Here is a 17,376-nt window from a genome sequence, read left to right on the forward strand (position 1 = left end):
TTTCTTAGTGGAAACCTGGCTTCCTTGGTGGAAACCTGGCTTCCTTGGTGGAAACCTGGCTTCACTGGTGGAAACCCGGCCTTGTAAATCCTGCTAATGGGGGCCACCCAGTCTTACACTCCCCACACCTTGGGACCTCAGTTGCTCTCCCTTCCTCACTGAATTCCCAAAATTCACAATAAAGCCTCAACTCCTTAGCAGGGAATTCACTCAGCCACCTACCTTTCCAGCATCACCTCCAATATCTGCTTGAAGTAACAGTCTCTGAAGGAACAGAAGCTCCTTGACTTAAGGTTAAGAGATACAGGACTATGGCAGGAATTTTACATTTGTCTCTAATTGTACACTGGTTTTCTTTGGACATTCTCTGACTTTTATATTTCTATCAACACCTCTATTTTCCTTTCCTTGGGAACTTTTTAGCTTTCAACCTTTGTTTCTTAAAATAATAGTGCTCAATATAATTATGGGACCTAGAGGTGTTGATTTGCTTTACACAATTTTTTATTTCTGGGACAGGACGACCAATGGGAAACAAGGGGGTCAGTTATCTTCAAAAGCTACTTGGCTGAGGGCATCTTTCACAGCGCGGAGCCGAAAAACAAATGAGCCTTTTCCTGTTTTAACTCAGGTGCTCTGGTGTGGTCCTTTTTTACACCACAAAAGATTAATGATTTTGGAGTTCTTATCCTCAACTGAAATAATAGATTTGAGTTCTTAAAGAGGATAAGAACTCCAAAATCATTTTTCTGGGGGAAAAAAAAGAGTTCAAACCAGTTACTAACTCATATTTTGTTTGATTTTCTTACTATTCTCATGTTAAATTTAAAAATGCTTCTCTAACACATGCACAGAAATTTGACAAGAAATTCAGAAACACAGTCTAGTACTATAATTAATAACTCCAGCCTTAGCTTTCTCCTGTTACAGATAAGAAATTATAAGACAAACACAAAATGTCATTGCAAATGAAAACATCTCTGTACTCAAGATGTTACAGCCATTTTAAGAAAATTAGATGTACTTTAAACTTACTGATAATTTTAAAAAATACTATAGGTGACCATAATATTTAGTCTATCATATCTGCTTCCATATTAGACATACCCCAAATTAATGAGGAAATATTTTTTAGGGGAAAGTTAGGCCCTGTCTTCCCCTAGCTGGACAAAGAGGAGGAGCACACCAAGGACAGGAATTGAAAGGAGGGCTCTCCCATCCTCAGCAGTGTTTGCTGCTTCCCTCCGCCAGCTGCTCAAATACTCTGTATCAGCACAGGGGAGTGAGCTTGCCTGCACCACCAAGAGCAGAAGAAGACACAGGATATTCAAAATTGCATTTCTTGTAACACTGTCATTGTAACTATGGGATGTCTTAGAAATATTAAAAGACACTACCATGCGAATACCTTCAGTTCACATTACAATACAGAATAACTTTACAAAGTTTTATTTATTATAAGGTTTTATTTACAGCTAAGAGGGAAAACATTAATTTACATGAAAAAAGAGGAACATCTGCCTTTCTTAAACTAAATAATCTACACTCAATATCAAGTGTAAAGACTTGACAGCACTACTGCGCTACAGAAAACCTCTTTTTCAAATGGAATTGCACGGTGTTTCCTGGGTTTGCCAGCTTCACCAAGCATCAGTGATATATCACTGGGAGCAGGGAGTAAGAGTAATTCAGTGACTTTATCTTAAAAAATGGAAAGAAAAGTGCCTCCCTCAAAAGGTAGTTGACAGGATTAAGTGAGTGACATGTGGAAAGAGCTGGTGGCCTGCCAGGTGGAGACGAGGCCGCATTACTGGTTAGTTCCTGCTCACCTCATTCCCCTGGAGCTACCTTCCAGTGGCGGCTTAATGAAACATCACATGGAAGCTATTTTAGAATGTGCCAGAAGAGGGTGCTAAATCAAATGCATTAAATATCTAAAGACGGCAGAGAGCCGATAGATATTTTAAGGCTCTAAACTAACAAGTAAACAGCTTCCTCTTTTGCCTGATGAAGCAGAGATTTTAACACCCCTCACCCCCAATACACACACTCACATTAAGGCACGTGATCCACGGACTAAAGAAAGCAATGTTCCTTGGAACAATGCAGGTGCTGTATGGAGCAAATTAAACCATGTAGGTATGTACAAGTACTCTGGGCAGCACGTAAGACATAGAAATCTGAGGGGTCATCTTGGAAAAGGTTCTCGGCTTTGCGTAAGATAGGAAATTACCATAAATTAGCATTTATTAAGGAACTATAATATGCCACCATTGTGTCTGTCTTTTACATAGGAGTCAGATTCCTCATAAGGGGTACTCCATGAGGTGGGCATTATTACCTTTATTTTACTCAAATTTGGGTATGTTATTCTGTCCTTGTGATGTGTACATAAACATAAATATATAAATAAATGCATGTATGTATATCTACACGCATGCACGCACACACACACTCACACACACACATCTATATATATAACATTATCTGTGAGCCCAAGTTTCCTAACTTATGAAACAAGGCGAATAGCTGATGCCTAGCACACATGATCAGATGAAGAATATTAAACGTGGAAGGAGAAATGGCACTTTTGCTGACTGGCTTACTATATGGAGAATAAGATCACACACAACTTTTTGTAACAAATAAATACGTAGGTGCATTAATACTTCATTCTTCCTGTAAGAAGGTAAGGAATAAAGATTTTATGTTAAGCAAAAACAGAAAATAGAGGGGAAAAAAAATTCTCAGGACTGAAAAAACTGCCTGGAGGAAATACCCTGAGGACAATCTCTGCCTTTGTTCCTGTCTGAATTGCAGAGCATGCCCTCTGTTCCAGGGAAGAGTTCCTAGTGGCAAAGAGGTAGGAGCTGTACGTTCTTCCACCTCCATTGCCATTGTGAAGGGATGAAAGAAAAGTTAAACCTAATTTGGTTTCTGGTAAATGATAAGTATATGCATTCTCAAAGACCGGCAAGTTACCTGGGCTAAACGCCATTTCTGGAAGCTTCACTTCGAAGATGATGCTGTGGGTGACGTCTCTCATCCCCTGCAGAGTGCGGTCCCGGAAGCAGAGGACTTCAACAGACTGGAAACTGCTACTCCTGATGTCGGGCCCAGATTTTTTTAAATTTTTTTGAAGGAAGGAAAAGAAAGAGCTCACGTAAGAGCTTCGCCAAACCCAGGTGGAGAGGATTCAATTCATTGTAATTATGCCTCCCTGACACCCTCGGGGGATGACCTTGACCTCTGAGAGATTCTGAACATATCCACGCAGGCTTCCTTTGTCCAAGTGTTTAGAGGCTGAGCGCTGAACTGGCTATGATTTCTTTTTAGGTGAGTTTTATATAACAATTTCACATTGTACATAAATACTTCTGACAAATGAACCTTAAATGCAGACAAAAAAAAGCTCACAAGATATTAAACAGAAACTCCAAGACAAGCACGGGCTCCTCTGGTCCCCCTTCTCCCACCTGAACGTACAGTCTACGAGACGGCAGCTCGGGCGGTGGTGAGGAAGCCCACAGCTCTACAGACTCACCACCAGGACAAGCAAGTATAACGCTCTCCCTCTGCAGATGATCTGTCATCTAGCTATCTTTAGTGAACACTGTTATTTCAGTAAAGCAGACACAGAGGTAAATATCCAAATCCTAAATGTAACGGAGCTTGTCTCATGCCTCCTCCCAGTCAATAACCAGCCCCTTCAAAAGTAACTCCTGCTCCAACTTCTAAGTCCAGACATGGGTTTTGCCTGTTTTGACCTTTACATACATGGAACCAGGGAGCACGTATTGTCTCAGGTCCAGCCTCTTTCACTCAACATTATGTTTTTTAAATTCATCCATGTTGATATGTGTATCAATAGTTCATTCAGATTCACTACAGCATCGCATCCCATTGCAGTGAATATACCACTATTTATTGTCCATTTCATTGTTCAAGGACATCTGGGTTATTCCCAGTGTTTGGTTATTAAGAATAATGCTGCTATAAACATTCCTGTGTATGTTTTGCTTCCATCTGAGTATGCATTTCTGTGCTTTATATACCCGCGAGGGAAACTGCTGAGCTATAGATATTTTTAACTTTGGTGGATACTGACAAACAGTTTTCCAGCAGTGTTTGAGGGTTCCAATTCATCCACATCTTTGACAACACTTGGTATTCTCATCTTTTTAGACTCATTCTGGTGAGTATCTCATTATCTGGTGAGTATGTAGTAGTATTTCATAATGGCATCTTATTATCTTTATTAATGAGTAGTATCTAGTTATACTTTATTTCCTTGATGATTAATGACGTTGAGCATCTTTTCAAATGTATATTACCGTCTGTTTAGTCTAAGGTTGGGAAAAAGGGCAGATGGTAGCAACAGGAAAATCCTATCTGAACGTGACTCAGATAGCTGAAGGGAGGGCTAGAGAATTTCAGGATGGGGACCTCCAGCTGTTGGCCCTGCCCTACTCTAAAATATCTTTAGGGCTGTATGGTCAGAGTCTGAAGCTCCGTAACAGACCTGCTTAGAGGCTCACCACTGATGGAAACGGGATCATGACTGATTTACTGATTTATTATCTGGTTTCTATGCCAGCAGTGAAAAAAATCCATTTGGGAAAACAGAAATATAAGATATAGTTAGGCACAATGTCAAAAACATATAGACAAAGACAGACAGACACAGACACACACACACACACACACACACACACACACACGTAAATACCATCTGTGGGCTGCTAGGACCAAAAAATTCCTCAAAGGCCATCCAGGGTACTGGGCTAAGTTACAGGGATCATATACACCAATAGTTATCTGTGAACAGAAAAGGTTTTCTCAGTGAGGCAAGTATCATGTCAGATTCACAACACAAACACTGCTAATCCCTCCTCTTTCCTATTTATGCTGTTTTGTAAAAGCATCAACAATTAGACACTTGGTGAAGGGCTAGAAGGAAGAGAAGAAAGCCAGAGGACCTCACACCAGACAAGAGAACGTCTTGGTGGCAGGGGCTGTCAAATTCTCTGCACCCCCTGTGCCTCGCATTGGGCCTGGAAGAGAGTAGGAACTAGACACATTCTAGTTCCTAGAAGGTGCCAGGAAGGAAGGAAGGAAGGAAGACTGAAAGGAAAACCAGGAGGGAGGAAGGGCAATTGTCAGGGCTCACACAGAGAAAATCCCCTCACAAAGAGACATCATCTGAGAAAACTGCTAATTTTTATGTAATGAGAAAATCAAAGAAGGGTCACTACCATTGTAAATCCATCGTGAGACCAAATTAAAAAGCAGGATGCCTTTGATATCGCTAACATATATTTCCTCTCATTCCTCCCTCCTCCAGCTCCCCCAACCCTGATCGCCAACTGGAAAACTCAACTGAACTTCAAACACCATGTCTTCAGTGAAGACTGCCCCTGGTGGAGGGCGTCACCCTGTCCTCTCTGCTTCCATAGCCCTCTGTACGTTATACATAACATCTTTCACTTTTTCTGTCTCCTTCCTCTCAAAAGACAATGAGATCTTGATTTCTAAACACGATTCTCCTGCAAAAGGAATCAGGGCTCCATGGCTACGTGGCTAATTCTAGGGCTGCAGCAAGGAAAATACAAGATGAGCCTGAAGCACCTTCCACACCAGAAAGTAAGCAAGTGCTCAATAAACAGAAGGATGGGGGGCATGTCAAGCGGGCACCCAAGACACCTGAAAGAGCTCTCAATGGCCAAGGCTGGGACAATCTGATCAACAAAATAAATAACGTGGTATTGGATTATAACCTAAAGTATAAAACAAGTATCTATGAGTCGATACTGACATAAACGATGAGATAAATAAATATGAAGGTGAAGGGACAAATCTTCCTTACAGAAGATTTCCAAACAACATATGTAGATACCTCCCCCTCCAGAAGTAGAGTTGAATCATTCTCCTCCTTGAGTGTGGGCTCGACTTAGTGACTCACACCCAAAGGAAAAAAACAGTAGTTTTGCAGTGGAGAAAGCTGGCAAATTCTACCTTAAACAAGTGATCAAGTTTAACACCATCAGGGATGCCATGTGAGTATCAGGTAGCTTGGATATAATGATGACAAGGGAACTTCACCTTAGTGGTATTCTTTCCAAAAATAACCCCATCTAATATAACCCATCTAATCATAAGTAAACGTCAGACAAACCCAAATTAAGAGGTATTAGACCAAAATAACTGAACCAGTACTCTTCAAAACTGTCAAGGTCAAGGTCACTAAAAACAACAAAAGTCTGAGGAACTGCTACAGACCAGAGCTGATGAAGGAGACATGACAACAGAATGCCTCTGGGATTCTCCTGGGTGAGAAGGTGAGAGCATGGTCTAAGAGACAGGTTCCTATGGGAAGCAAGAGAGCTCTGAGAATGAGGCCTCTAGCCTAGCGCTCCCTCTGAATGAAGACACTGTCTCCCTGGAGCTCTTCTGGTCCAGCTGGCCACCGCCACCACGTGGGGCACCTTTTTATTTCGTTCCCCTCTATCAATTGTGACAGAGGGCATCTGCCAGGCATACTACATGATTAAGTAATCACTGCTTCAACGTCACATTTTAAAAAATTCACCGAAGGCATTTACCTCTCTGTTATCCAGCAGAGAAGAGAAGAGAATGGCCTGATGCAGTGAAAAAAGCACTGGCTGGAGCGCCAGCGGGCATGCATTCTAATCCTGCAGCTAATTGATTTTAAGACCTTGGGGAAGGTCTTCCCTCACCTGTAAAATGAAGCTGTAAAATAATTTCACCTCAAAGGATTCCTTCTAGCTCCAGAATTACAGAGCTTTATAGACCATTAAAGAGAAAAAAAATCCTATATAGCTTACAAAACAACACAGTCTCTATTAAGGCTCAATCTTACCAGGTGTCTAAAGGCTCTTCAATTTTTATTTGGGAAGAACCCTGATAGTATCAATCCAGGAAATGCCATTCATATAGAGATGCTGAGTTTCAGTTTTCAAGTATGACTTCATAAACCTAGGCTCTGATCAAATGTCCTGTCACTTACTCTCATTTGACCTTCAGCAATTTACTTCACCTCTCTATGCCTTAATTTTCTTATCTAGAGGGTAACTCTCACCTGCACTTAGCACAGAGACTGGGAGCAAGACAAGAGCTCAATAAATGGTAACTGTAACAACAATATAAATAAACTCTATTGTGGTAGATTCACTGACGTCTTTGTTCAGTTCAGTCTATCACCCTTACACAGTTACCTACCTTCAGTTTCAAGGTTATCTTCTCTAGTTTATCAAATATTCTCTGGGTCTAGGTTTTACCATCTGCAATTGTAGAGTTGGGACTAAGTGATGTTTAAATTATATAAATTAGAATGTTACTTTAGATACCACAAGTGGATGCCTAATTTCAAAGAATGAGTATATTTCTGACACTAAATACAAAGGCAATGAGGCAGGAAGGTAATAAGAAAAAGAAATCTTTTTTGAGAAGACCAGGAATAAATTTCTTAGAGCAACCTGACCTAAAATGAGTTACAGAGAAGGAATGAACCACTAAAGAGAAATTTATCAGTTACTCGTAAAGGGAGGTCAGCTTGAAAATGCCTTAAAGTAACTCTCCTACCCACACGAGGCATGCATGAGTACAAAGAGCAAGCATCCGGACTGGAAAATGACAGAATCCATTTGACACTAGGCTGAATACCATTTAATTTTCCTTTGATGATTCAAAAGTGACTCCAAAATCTTCAAGTGCTTTAGGAACCAAATCCAGAACCTCAATCATTATAGGAATTAGTCCATACAAGGCTGGGTAAGCCAGTTTAACTATATGGGTAAACAGATTTTTTTTAATGGCAGTCAGAAATAACAATTGGCTAGGAGGTCTGGATTCTAGAACTGGCTTTGCCACAAATTCATTGTGTGAACTTGGGCAAATCTCTTCCTTTTACAATACATCAGCAGAAAGAAACAAAATGTCATTGCAAAAAAACCCTTTGTTTAGAAGGTTTATGAAATAAACACTCTTTTCTCCTTGGCTGAGGGCATACAATTCATTGAAGTTGTTCAGTAATGATCTGGCTGCAATCCACCCAGCAATTTGCTGAAAAAGTACAAAATGAGAAAGAAAAGAGGGCAAAATTGTCAACTTGAGTGTGTGGAGAAATTTCCACATTGCCAAAAAACATGCTTATCTGACAAATGGCTGTCTATTACCCAACACTCAATATAACGGGAAATGCACAAGGGAGATTATGTGTCTTAAAAGTTTAGGGAAAAAGTTCAGATATCTAATGCATGGCGATGTCACAGATGGCTGCCAAGATGCCGAGATCACTAAGAGAAGAAAGAGCCCCGCTAACACAGACCAATTATTGCTCCTCTGCTATTTATTGCTCTTGTCCAAAGATTTTACAGCCCTAGAATTAAAGGCTAATGTTGTCAAAATTACAAAACATTTCCCAAATATTTAATCTTCAGTAATTGCTCTGGGGCTTCCCTGGTGGCGCAGTGGTTGAGAATCTGCCTGCTAAAGCAGGGGACACGGGTTCGAGCCCTGGTCCGGGAAGATCCCACATGCCACGGAGCAACTAGGCCCGTAAGCCACAACTACTGAGCCTGCGCATCTGGAGCCTGTGCTCCGCAACAAGAGAGGCCGCGATAGTGAAAGGCCCGCGCACCGCGATGAAGAGTGGCCCCCGCTCGCCGCAATTAGAGAAAGCCCTCGCACAGAAACGAAGACCCAACACAGCAAAAATAAATTAATTAATAAACTCCTACCCCCAACATCTTCCTTAAAGAAATAATAAAAAAATAATTGCTCTGAAGAAAGAAGTAAAACTCAATCAAGCAAGCTTTCCTTGAGGATTGGCAACGGGATAGTGACAGGGGCTGTTTCAGCGTAACCACCAGAACTGCTGCAACAGTGCGGTGGCCCCGTGACCCATAGTGGAGTCATTTCTTCGAGGGAAAGCAGAACTTAAACAAGGCCCATTTTCAGCCTACTGAATGTGTGGCAATGTACAGAACATTCAATGCGGCAGGAGAAAAAGTCGGCAGCTTGTGGCCACAGTTACTATAAGCAGTGGTGCTGGAGGGGCCCCAAGGCTTGGGAGAGCCGACTGGTCCAATCTCTCCCCAGCTCCGCAGCCTGTGACTTCACACGGGGAGCCCGAAATGGGCCACGGTGGGAGAGCTGAGACCACGGAAGTAAGCAGACACTACAAAATCAGGGTACCCACATCGCCAAGAGCCCACTGTCAAACATTTACCAGCATGCGACCAATTACAAACCTTAAAATGTTCAAACTCTTAACCCAGTAATTCCACATCTAGAAATTTTTCCTAAGGAAATAAATAATTCAAAATACAAGGGGAGGGGAGTATGGGATTTCATGCACAAAGAAGCTCCTAAAAGTGAAGAATTATGAGAAACCTAAATGTCAAAAACTTGGTAAATACATTATCATACAAATTTATTAAAAAGGATGTTAATGTAGAGTTTCATATTATGCTAAAATACTAAAATAAAACAGAATATAGTAGAATCTTAGCCTTTAGAAAAATGCACATAAGATTAGAAGGAAATACACAAAGTGTTTACTTAAAAAAACTCCAAAAACTTAATTGAAGAGCGTTGTGAGATTTTAAAAACAGAAAGATACAGCTGGACATAAAAATAATGAATGGAACCACACCAAGTGCAGCTCATTTACCTGCCAGTATTCTCGAAGTGGGCACACAGCACTGTCCAAACTCTACGTGATGAGCTATTTGCGAGTCCTAAATCACTCACTGGGTCTCAACTAGCATTTTTCAAAAGACAGAAACAGGATAGAAAACAGAGTACATAGCCCCTAGCAAAGTATTATTTTGTGAAAGTTTTGCCTCAGTTTTCTATGCGTGTGTATATACATCTGAAGACACACATAAATATGATTATTGAATCACAATGTAACAGGTATTTTTAACTACAAGTAACAGTCAAAGGAGTTTGGCATTAAGGGATCCCCTAGCGATCACCTTTAACAACCGTTAAGTCATCCAAGAAACGAGAAGAAACCAATCAAAGATGCACTTGCTACTCAGCTTTACTTTAAAGAAAGCATCATTAGTGAACTGGTCAAACCTTCCTGGATGCTCCGGGGCCTTCTGAAAATTTCCGGAAGGACTTCTCCTGCAGGCAGGCCATGCCTAATTTCTCCAGGTTTCTGTTAAAACCAAAAAGGCAAGAAAAGTATGCCTTCCTTTGGTAAAGGCAAAGTTGGCTGCATTGACTCAGGACCTCAAAAGTCCATCTATAAAGAATAGCTGGAGATGGAGGTCTGTCCACAGAAAATCATTTTCCTTTGAAAATGAAAGCTGACAAATGTATTCTAAGAAAATACAATGAGAACAATTATAACATGTGAGTAAAACCTAACAAAGCCTGTTTATATCCGTCATCTTAATTCTCACAACCATCTTACGCAGAAGAGGGGGAGGAAACGGAGACTCAGAGGTCACAGCCCACAAGGTCGCAGGTGGACCCAACATCTGGCCTTCCTACTGTGTCATGTCATGCTGTGAGCTGCTGAGAAAAACATGGATGCTCTTTTTCCCACTGTGGGAAGCATTCTGACTACAGGGGGTAAGATAATTCACATGTGAAGGGGCCACCATTCCCCAGCCTCATTTCCATTCTCCTCATCTATAAAGTGAGAAGGATACTACTCACTCTGCAGGGTGTTGGAAGGATTACTGACACCACGAGTGACCAGCTCTGTGCTGGACACACAGTCAGAACTCAGAACGGGGTAACCGCAGCCGCTGCTGACTGAGTGGACAGTGCGCCCTCTTCAGGTACAGGCACCCACTCCCTCCCAGCGAGCTGGGGCTCCGGACCTGAACAGGCAGTACCTCCAGGTGCAAAGGTCCCAGCTCTGGCTGGGAACACAGATGGGCCACCCACCTCCAAATCTCAGCAATCCCACAGCCTTCTCTCCCCACCAGGGCAGGCTAACTCCTGTCCTTCCCTTCATGTTCCTCTAAGTCAGGGACCCAAAGAGGATCCAGGAATGCATTTCAGTGTTCTGTGGATCCCCTGACGTTAGATATTAGATGCTTATTTTTTGGTGGGCAAGGATCGATTGCTTCCACCAAATTCTCAGAGGTTATACGTCTGACCATCATCCCTTCCTCAAATTAAGAACTACTGCTCTAAATTCCCCACAGCAAATCACACACCTCCCCCATACTCTGTCTCCTGTCCGACCACCAAGCACGTCTACGACTCATACTACCTATTGACTTTAGGTGCACAGACAATTTGGGAACGCCTTTATAAGCAACACAGCCTTAATCAGAAGACCATATGAAAGAGAACACTTATCATGAGCCCTATTAGGAGTAACCTACCGCTTGCTGAAGGCCTCCTATGTAAGGGGCACTGACCCAGGTACTTCACATATGTGAGCTCCAATCCGCACAACTCATGCACTCACGCCCTCAGTCCCCCTTTGTATTTACACACCAGACATGATACCACGGGATGTAGATGCAATGGTGAAAAATCAGACAGGATACCTGCCCTCACGGAGCTTACGCTGACATGGGAGAAGAAGATCAAAGGTCCCTCAAGAAAATGTACAATACCATTGTGCTAAATATTACAAAGAGGAGCCACACAGCCCCAGGAGAACCCATTACGGGCAGCGTAAACCTCTGCACAGAGGTCAGGGAGGGCTTCCCCAAGGAATCATGAGTGAGTTTCAATCTGAAGAAAGAGTGAACACTTCACTGGGCAAAGGGGAGGCGTGGAGGTGGGGAGAGAAGAGGCAGAAGGAGAGAAAGGAGACAGGAGTTCCGGGCCAGAGGCACGTGCAAAAGCCCTGCAGCAGGCGGGCACCCAGCACCTCTGAGGGGAGCACAGAAGGACTCGGGGCTGGATCCACACAGGGGCCAGGCCAGGAGGAGTCCTGTACGCCACGTGAAGGAATTAGGTGTCTGTTCTTAGAGCACGGGAGAGAAGGCGTTGCTATGCTTCATTCTGAGAGTGACATGATCAGATGTGCTTTTCAGAGGATTGCCTGGGGTGACATGGGGATGGACTGGGGGAGGCCTGAGCAGCACAAGGAGCCCCATTAGGAGGTACTGCAGGAAAGCAGATGAAAGACCATGAAGCTCAGATAGGGGTGCTGGCAGAAGAAACGCAAAGGCGGCAGACCGACAGAAGTTTAGGACACAAAATCTATGGGACACGGGGGTGGTAAAGGATGGAGAGGTGTCTAGCAAGCTGCCCAGATTTCTGGCTCTCGTGACTGGATGGATGACGGTGTCATCAAGACAGCGATGCCCAGAAGAGGGCCAGACTTGGGCGAAGATCATGAGTTCAGCTTGGAGATACTGAATTCGAGGAGCTGGAGAAGGCAGCAGGGGGTTGGATAACGCAGTCCGGGGTCCAGAGGAGGTTCAGGCTGGAGAATGTGGTCACTAGGGTCGTGGGCACCAGACTCCCCCGGAAGAGAAAACAAACTGAAAAGAGAGAAACCTGGAGGGATTCCAACAGTTCTCCATCTTATCCGTGAGGACACCAGAGCTCACAGAGGAACAGTGGCTTCTCGGGAGTCAAAGTCCTGGTAAGAGGAGGCAGGAAATAAAATATGAAGCCAGAGCACAACTGCGGGAGCTCACACTGAAAACAATGCCTATTTGTGGAAGAACAGGATAAAAAATTTCAAAGAAACTTCATGACTCAAGGAACACGAAAGAGCAACTGGCATTATGTGAAAGTAAGTGAAAAGATCCATGCCATAAAGGCCGGAGTGACCTCAAGTGAAGTGATACATAGGTTTCACAGAAATCATTTCTTCAGGGCTCTGCTCAAGTCCACAAGTGATTCTGCCTGTCCACAAGGAACTCTCTCCTCTCTACATGCACACACCATGTGGCCATTAAGTGTCTGGCATTACGCTAAATGCAGAGGACGCGCTGTGGGGTATAACACGGTCTCTGTGCTAACACTGCTCACGGGCTGGTCGGTGATACGGGCAAGGCAGACAAGCAGCAAACCAAGATTACATGCGAGCCCAGTCACTGCCAGGAGAGAGGCTGCTACCAGGACACAGAAAAGGGATATCAAACAGTACAAGGAATCTGCCAGCGCTCCCCAGGGGTGATGAACCGGAAAGGGGGTGGGGTGAGGCATCAGCCAGGTGCAGGAGGGACAACGGACAGGCGTGACTGAAGGTGGGAAGATGGAGGGAAGATGGGGGGATTAGGGGCGTCTGGAGGTCACAGTTGCAGCCACAGCATAGGATGCATCTCAGGGAGCATCAGAAGGTAAGGCTAGAGGGATAGGCAGGTGCCAGGTTTGAGGAGGCATTGAAGGCTAATTATTTCTAACTTTATCTTGAAGTCAACAGGAACCAAGGAAGGGTTTTAAGTAGAAGAGTGACACAATGCAATTTCTGTGTTAGAAAATGCGTTTGGGCAGCAGTGTGGGGAATGGATGGGACATTCAGGACCACAGAAGGGAGGTCTGCCAGGAGGCCATGAAACTCCTAAGAGCCCACCAATCTGCACAGCTTCTGGTGATCCTGCCTACAACCAGACTGGGCACAGATGCACAGATAAACAACCAAAAGTATCATCCATATTATTTCGTTGGCACTTCTCTTCCGTGACTTGAGTTTCTAGTTAACTTTCCACAAGTCAATGTCTCATCTCCCCTAGAAGGCAAGAACAGGTATAATCATATTTCATAATTTCTGGCTCATAGGAGGTGCTCGGTATATGCGCTAAGCCATGCCAGGCTTTCCTGAGATCAACCTTAGCCAAGCGAAGGATCTGTGTCTGACTTGGCCAGCGGCTGGCCTCCAGGTCGGGGCCCTGGCGAACGCACCAAGACTGCTTCAATGGAGACTCCAGAGAGTCGTCCAGTCGTTAAAAACTGGCTGCTGCTGATAGGGCTTCCCTGGTGGCGCAGTGGTTGAGAGTCCGCCTGCCGATGCAAGGGACACGGGTTCGTGCCCCGGTCTGGGAAGATCCCACATGCTGCGGAGCGGCTGGGCCTGTGAGCCATGGCTGCTGAGCCTGCACGTCCGGAGCCTGTGCTCCGCAACGGGAGAGGCCACAACAGTGAGAAGCCCAGGTACCGCAAAAAAAAAAAAAAAAACTGGCTGCTGCTGAGAAAGAAAGAAAGTGAGCACCTGCTGTATGCTGGGCATTTTATCCACATCATCACATTTCACCTTCAGCAGCCGTGTAGGAGGTAGAATTAGCACCACAGAACAGGTAAACCCAGGTGAAGAAAGGGTGTGCAAATTCCCCAGGTTCACGGAGCTACTAGGTGGCAATGCTGGGTATCAAAGCCAGACTTATTTGATTCCAAATGTCAAGCAGGGACCACCTCTCCCCCAGTGACATGAGAATGGAATGGAAGAAAGTGCAAAGGTTTTGGAATGAGACAATTCGGCCGTGTGACTCTGAGTCTCATTTTTGTCAAACAGAAAATGCAGATACTGAGAATACCTATCTCATCAAGTTATTACATGATCCAGTACATGAAAGCCCCTTTTAAACTGTCACATGCTCTGCAAACTGTTATTTCAGTAGAGCTGCCCTCTGGGGAGGACCATGCAACCACCACACACAACATGAAATCCAGCTGCTTTGACACCCAGGCCGTTTCACCCCGCCTGCCTTCACAACATGGCCTCGCCCTCGACTGGGCTTCAAATCAGCAATGGTTGGTCTCATGGCTACTGATTTAGCTACAGTTCCGTGAACATGCCTGGAGTGGTGGTCGTGGGGAGAATTTTAATAAAAATCCAGTCCTCAGTCATCAATTTAAACAGGGCTCCCTCTGGAAAACAAAATGCTAATGTGTTTGAGAAAAAAAGTGTACTTACAAAAAGGTATCTGAAGTTCAGGCTAAGAAGAGTCAGGGCATCAGGGAGAGGCCTGTCTCTTTTCAGCTCTGATACATCTACACAGCGACTGAAATTCTCCCACTTAATTTCAAAACTGCATAATACGCATCATGAATTTTTTTTTTTTTTTTTTTTTTTTTTTTTTTTTTTTTTTTTTTTTTTTTTTTGCGGTACGCGGGCCTCTCACTGTTGTGGCCTCTCCCGTTGCGGAGCACAGGCTCTGGATGCGCAGGCTCAGCGGCCATGGCTCACGGGCCCAGCCGCTCCGCGGCATATGGGATCCTCCCAGACCGGGGCACGAACCCGTATCCCCTGCATCAGCAGGCGGACTCTCAACCACTGCGCCACCAGGGAGGCCCATGAATTTTTTTATTTTTAACTTTCAGTGTCTGCTATGGCTAAGACACCTTACTATGTACCTCATCACATCGAAAAGACACAGTACTCTTTCCCTCATTCAAAAGAATTGTATTCAGGGCCTGGGACAAGGGCTGGCCACTGCACTGACACGGATACATCAGACTTGGTCCCTGCCCTCTGAGAGCTTACAGTCTAACAGCACAAAAGGCAGTGTATGCAAGCGAGTGAGTGGAGCAGGCAAGGGGGAGGTCGGGGGGCAAGGGCAGTGAGTTCAGAGGGGACAGGTCACACCTGCCACACCATGAGAAGGCCTCACTGTGGAGGCAGGGTTTCAACAAGGGGAGAGAGTTTCTTAGAATCCCCACAGGCAGGGCCTATTTCAGGAAGATGATAACAACACGAGGACAAAGAGAGATGGAGGAAAAGTTCTAGGTGTATCTGCTTAGGCGGAATGTCTGGCAGAAAACAGAGAATCTTAGCCGGAGCAATGGTTTGTAAGGAAAACAGTGGAAGGTGAGGCAGGCAAGGTGGTTTGGAGGCAGAAGGAAGACACCGTGAACTCTTGATCCGTGAATGACACAGGGAACGTGAGGGGTCTGAGGGAGGTCCTTCCCATGGGGAAGCAAGAGACTCTCACTGTCCAGGCGTGAGAGGACCAGGACCTGAACTACCATGGTAGCGCTGGCAATAAATGAAAATATAGATACAAAATGTATCAGGAAGAAAAACTGAAATAACTTTACCACTAAGAGGAAGTGAGGAATCCAAAATTACTCTGAGGTGTCACAGAGCTAAGAAAATCTGGCGGAGGAGCTGATTTGGGAACCGCAGGGGTGGAAGAGGGTAAAGATAAAGAAAGGTTCTGAAACGTTCTTTGTAGGGCTTAAGAAACCTAAACGAGTACAAATTTTGCAGTGGTCTATCATAACATGAACATCAGATTTTCTTACTGGGTAATAAAATGATACTCAAAGTTTCTCTGACCTTGGTCCTCTGACCTTGGAAGAAATCACTGTAGTGTTTAAGCAAGGAAACCAGCACCATGTTCTCATCATACTTGATTAAGAAGTAAGGCAGGGCTGGGACTCCTTCTGTTTGACAAAGATCATCATATGCTCGTTCAAGGGCTTGAATCTGAAAACAGGAAACACTGAGTTATTCTCTAGACAATTACATATCTAGTTCTGAGCTAAAAATTAAAATAAAATAAAAGGTATTACTTTCAAGCCAGAAGACTGTAAATGGCTGATCACACTTTTGCAGCAAACAAACTAAGAGCGCCCCAAATCATACCACCTCACTTTTATATGATGCTTTCCACATGCATGGTGAAGTGTCTCAGACAGGGGCATAAAGGGACATTGTATGGAACAGCATGATGGCTCCCGGTTCCCTAAGATGTCACCACAAAGGTTTAGAGAAGCAGCTGAACATTATCTCTCCTGTGATAGCCAAGCATGAATCTACCACAGATGAATTTTTCCCTGACCCTTTCTATAATTTTTAACAGCTTTACTGACGCATGCTTACTTCACTTACAATACAATTGACTAATTCACAGTGCACAATTCAATGTTGTTTTTAGCATGTTCACAGGAATTTGCAACCATCACCCCAATAACTTGAGAACATTTTTGTCCCCATTAAAAGAAACCTCAAATCCATCACCAGTCAATCCCCAGGAATACTCTTTTTCTCCCACTTACATTTCTCCTTAGAAAATTAATTCCACAAAACCACCACCTTTGACTTGTCTTAGTAACTGAGCTTATTATTATTTTTAATTAATAAGGGCTGCTCCCTGGCTTCAGAATTCAGGGTTTTAGCGAATGTCGCGCTTCATGAATTCAAGTCACCTTGCCACTCAATCTTTGCCTCAACAACAATCAGAATTTGGCGGGTGAGGGTCTGTGTTCTACCAACCTGATTATTTTCATTGCTTTTCTGGGAACCATCTCTAATGACCTTACTATCTTTCTTCAACTGCAAAGACTAGCTCTGCACGTACTGTTCTTAATGTAGAAGCTCTGCAACTTGGCACAAAGGAAGGAGGAGATCTTCTATTTGGTTTCAAAGACCCTCCCCCCGAAGTATACTGCCTCAGGATCCCCACACTGAGAGTGGAG

The 17,376-nt window shown here is 44.0% G+C and overlaps 1 protein-coding gene across 1 annotated transcript in view; it reads right to left on the reverse strand.

Annotated features, from left to right (window-relative positions):
• ATG7 (autophagy related 7) overlaps nucleotides 1-17,376 on the reverse strand; it is a gene marked incomplete at its 5' end in the record, with an annotated part of 223,312 nt that overhangs the window by 192,495 nt on the left and 13,441 nt on the right. The window contains 3 exons of the mRNA XM_079713922.1: nucleotides 2,983-3,098; nucleotides 4,718-4,818; nucleotides 16,235-16,384. Of these exons, the coding sequence (XP_079570048.1) occupies nucleotides 2,983-3,098; nucleotides 4,718-4,818; nucleotides 16,235-16,384 (367 nt within the window). The remainder of the gene's footprint in view (nucleotides 1-2,982; nucleotides 3,099-4,717; nucleotides 4,819-16,234; nucleotides 16,385-17,376) is intronic.

Source organism: Hyperoodon ampullatus (genome assembly GCF_949752795.1).
Source record: "Hyperoodon ampullatus genome assembly, chromosome: 10".
NCBI classification, from domain to species: domain Eukaryota; kingdom Metazoa; phylum Chordata; class Mammalia; order Artiodactyla; family Ziphiidae; genus Hyperoodon; species Hyperoodon ampullatus.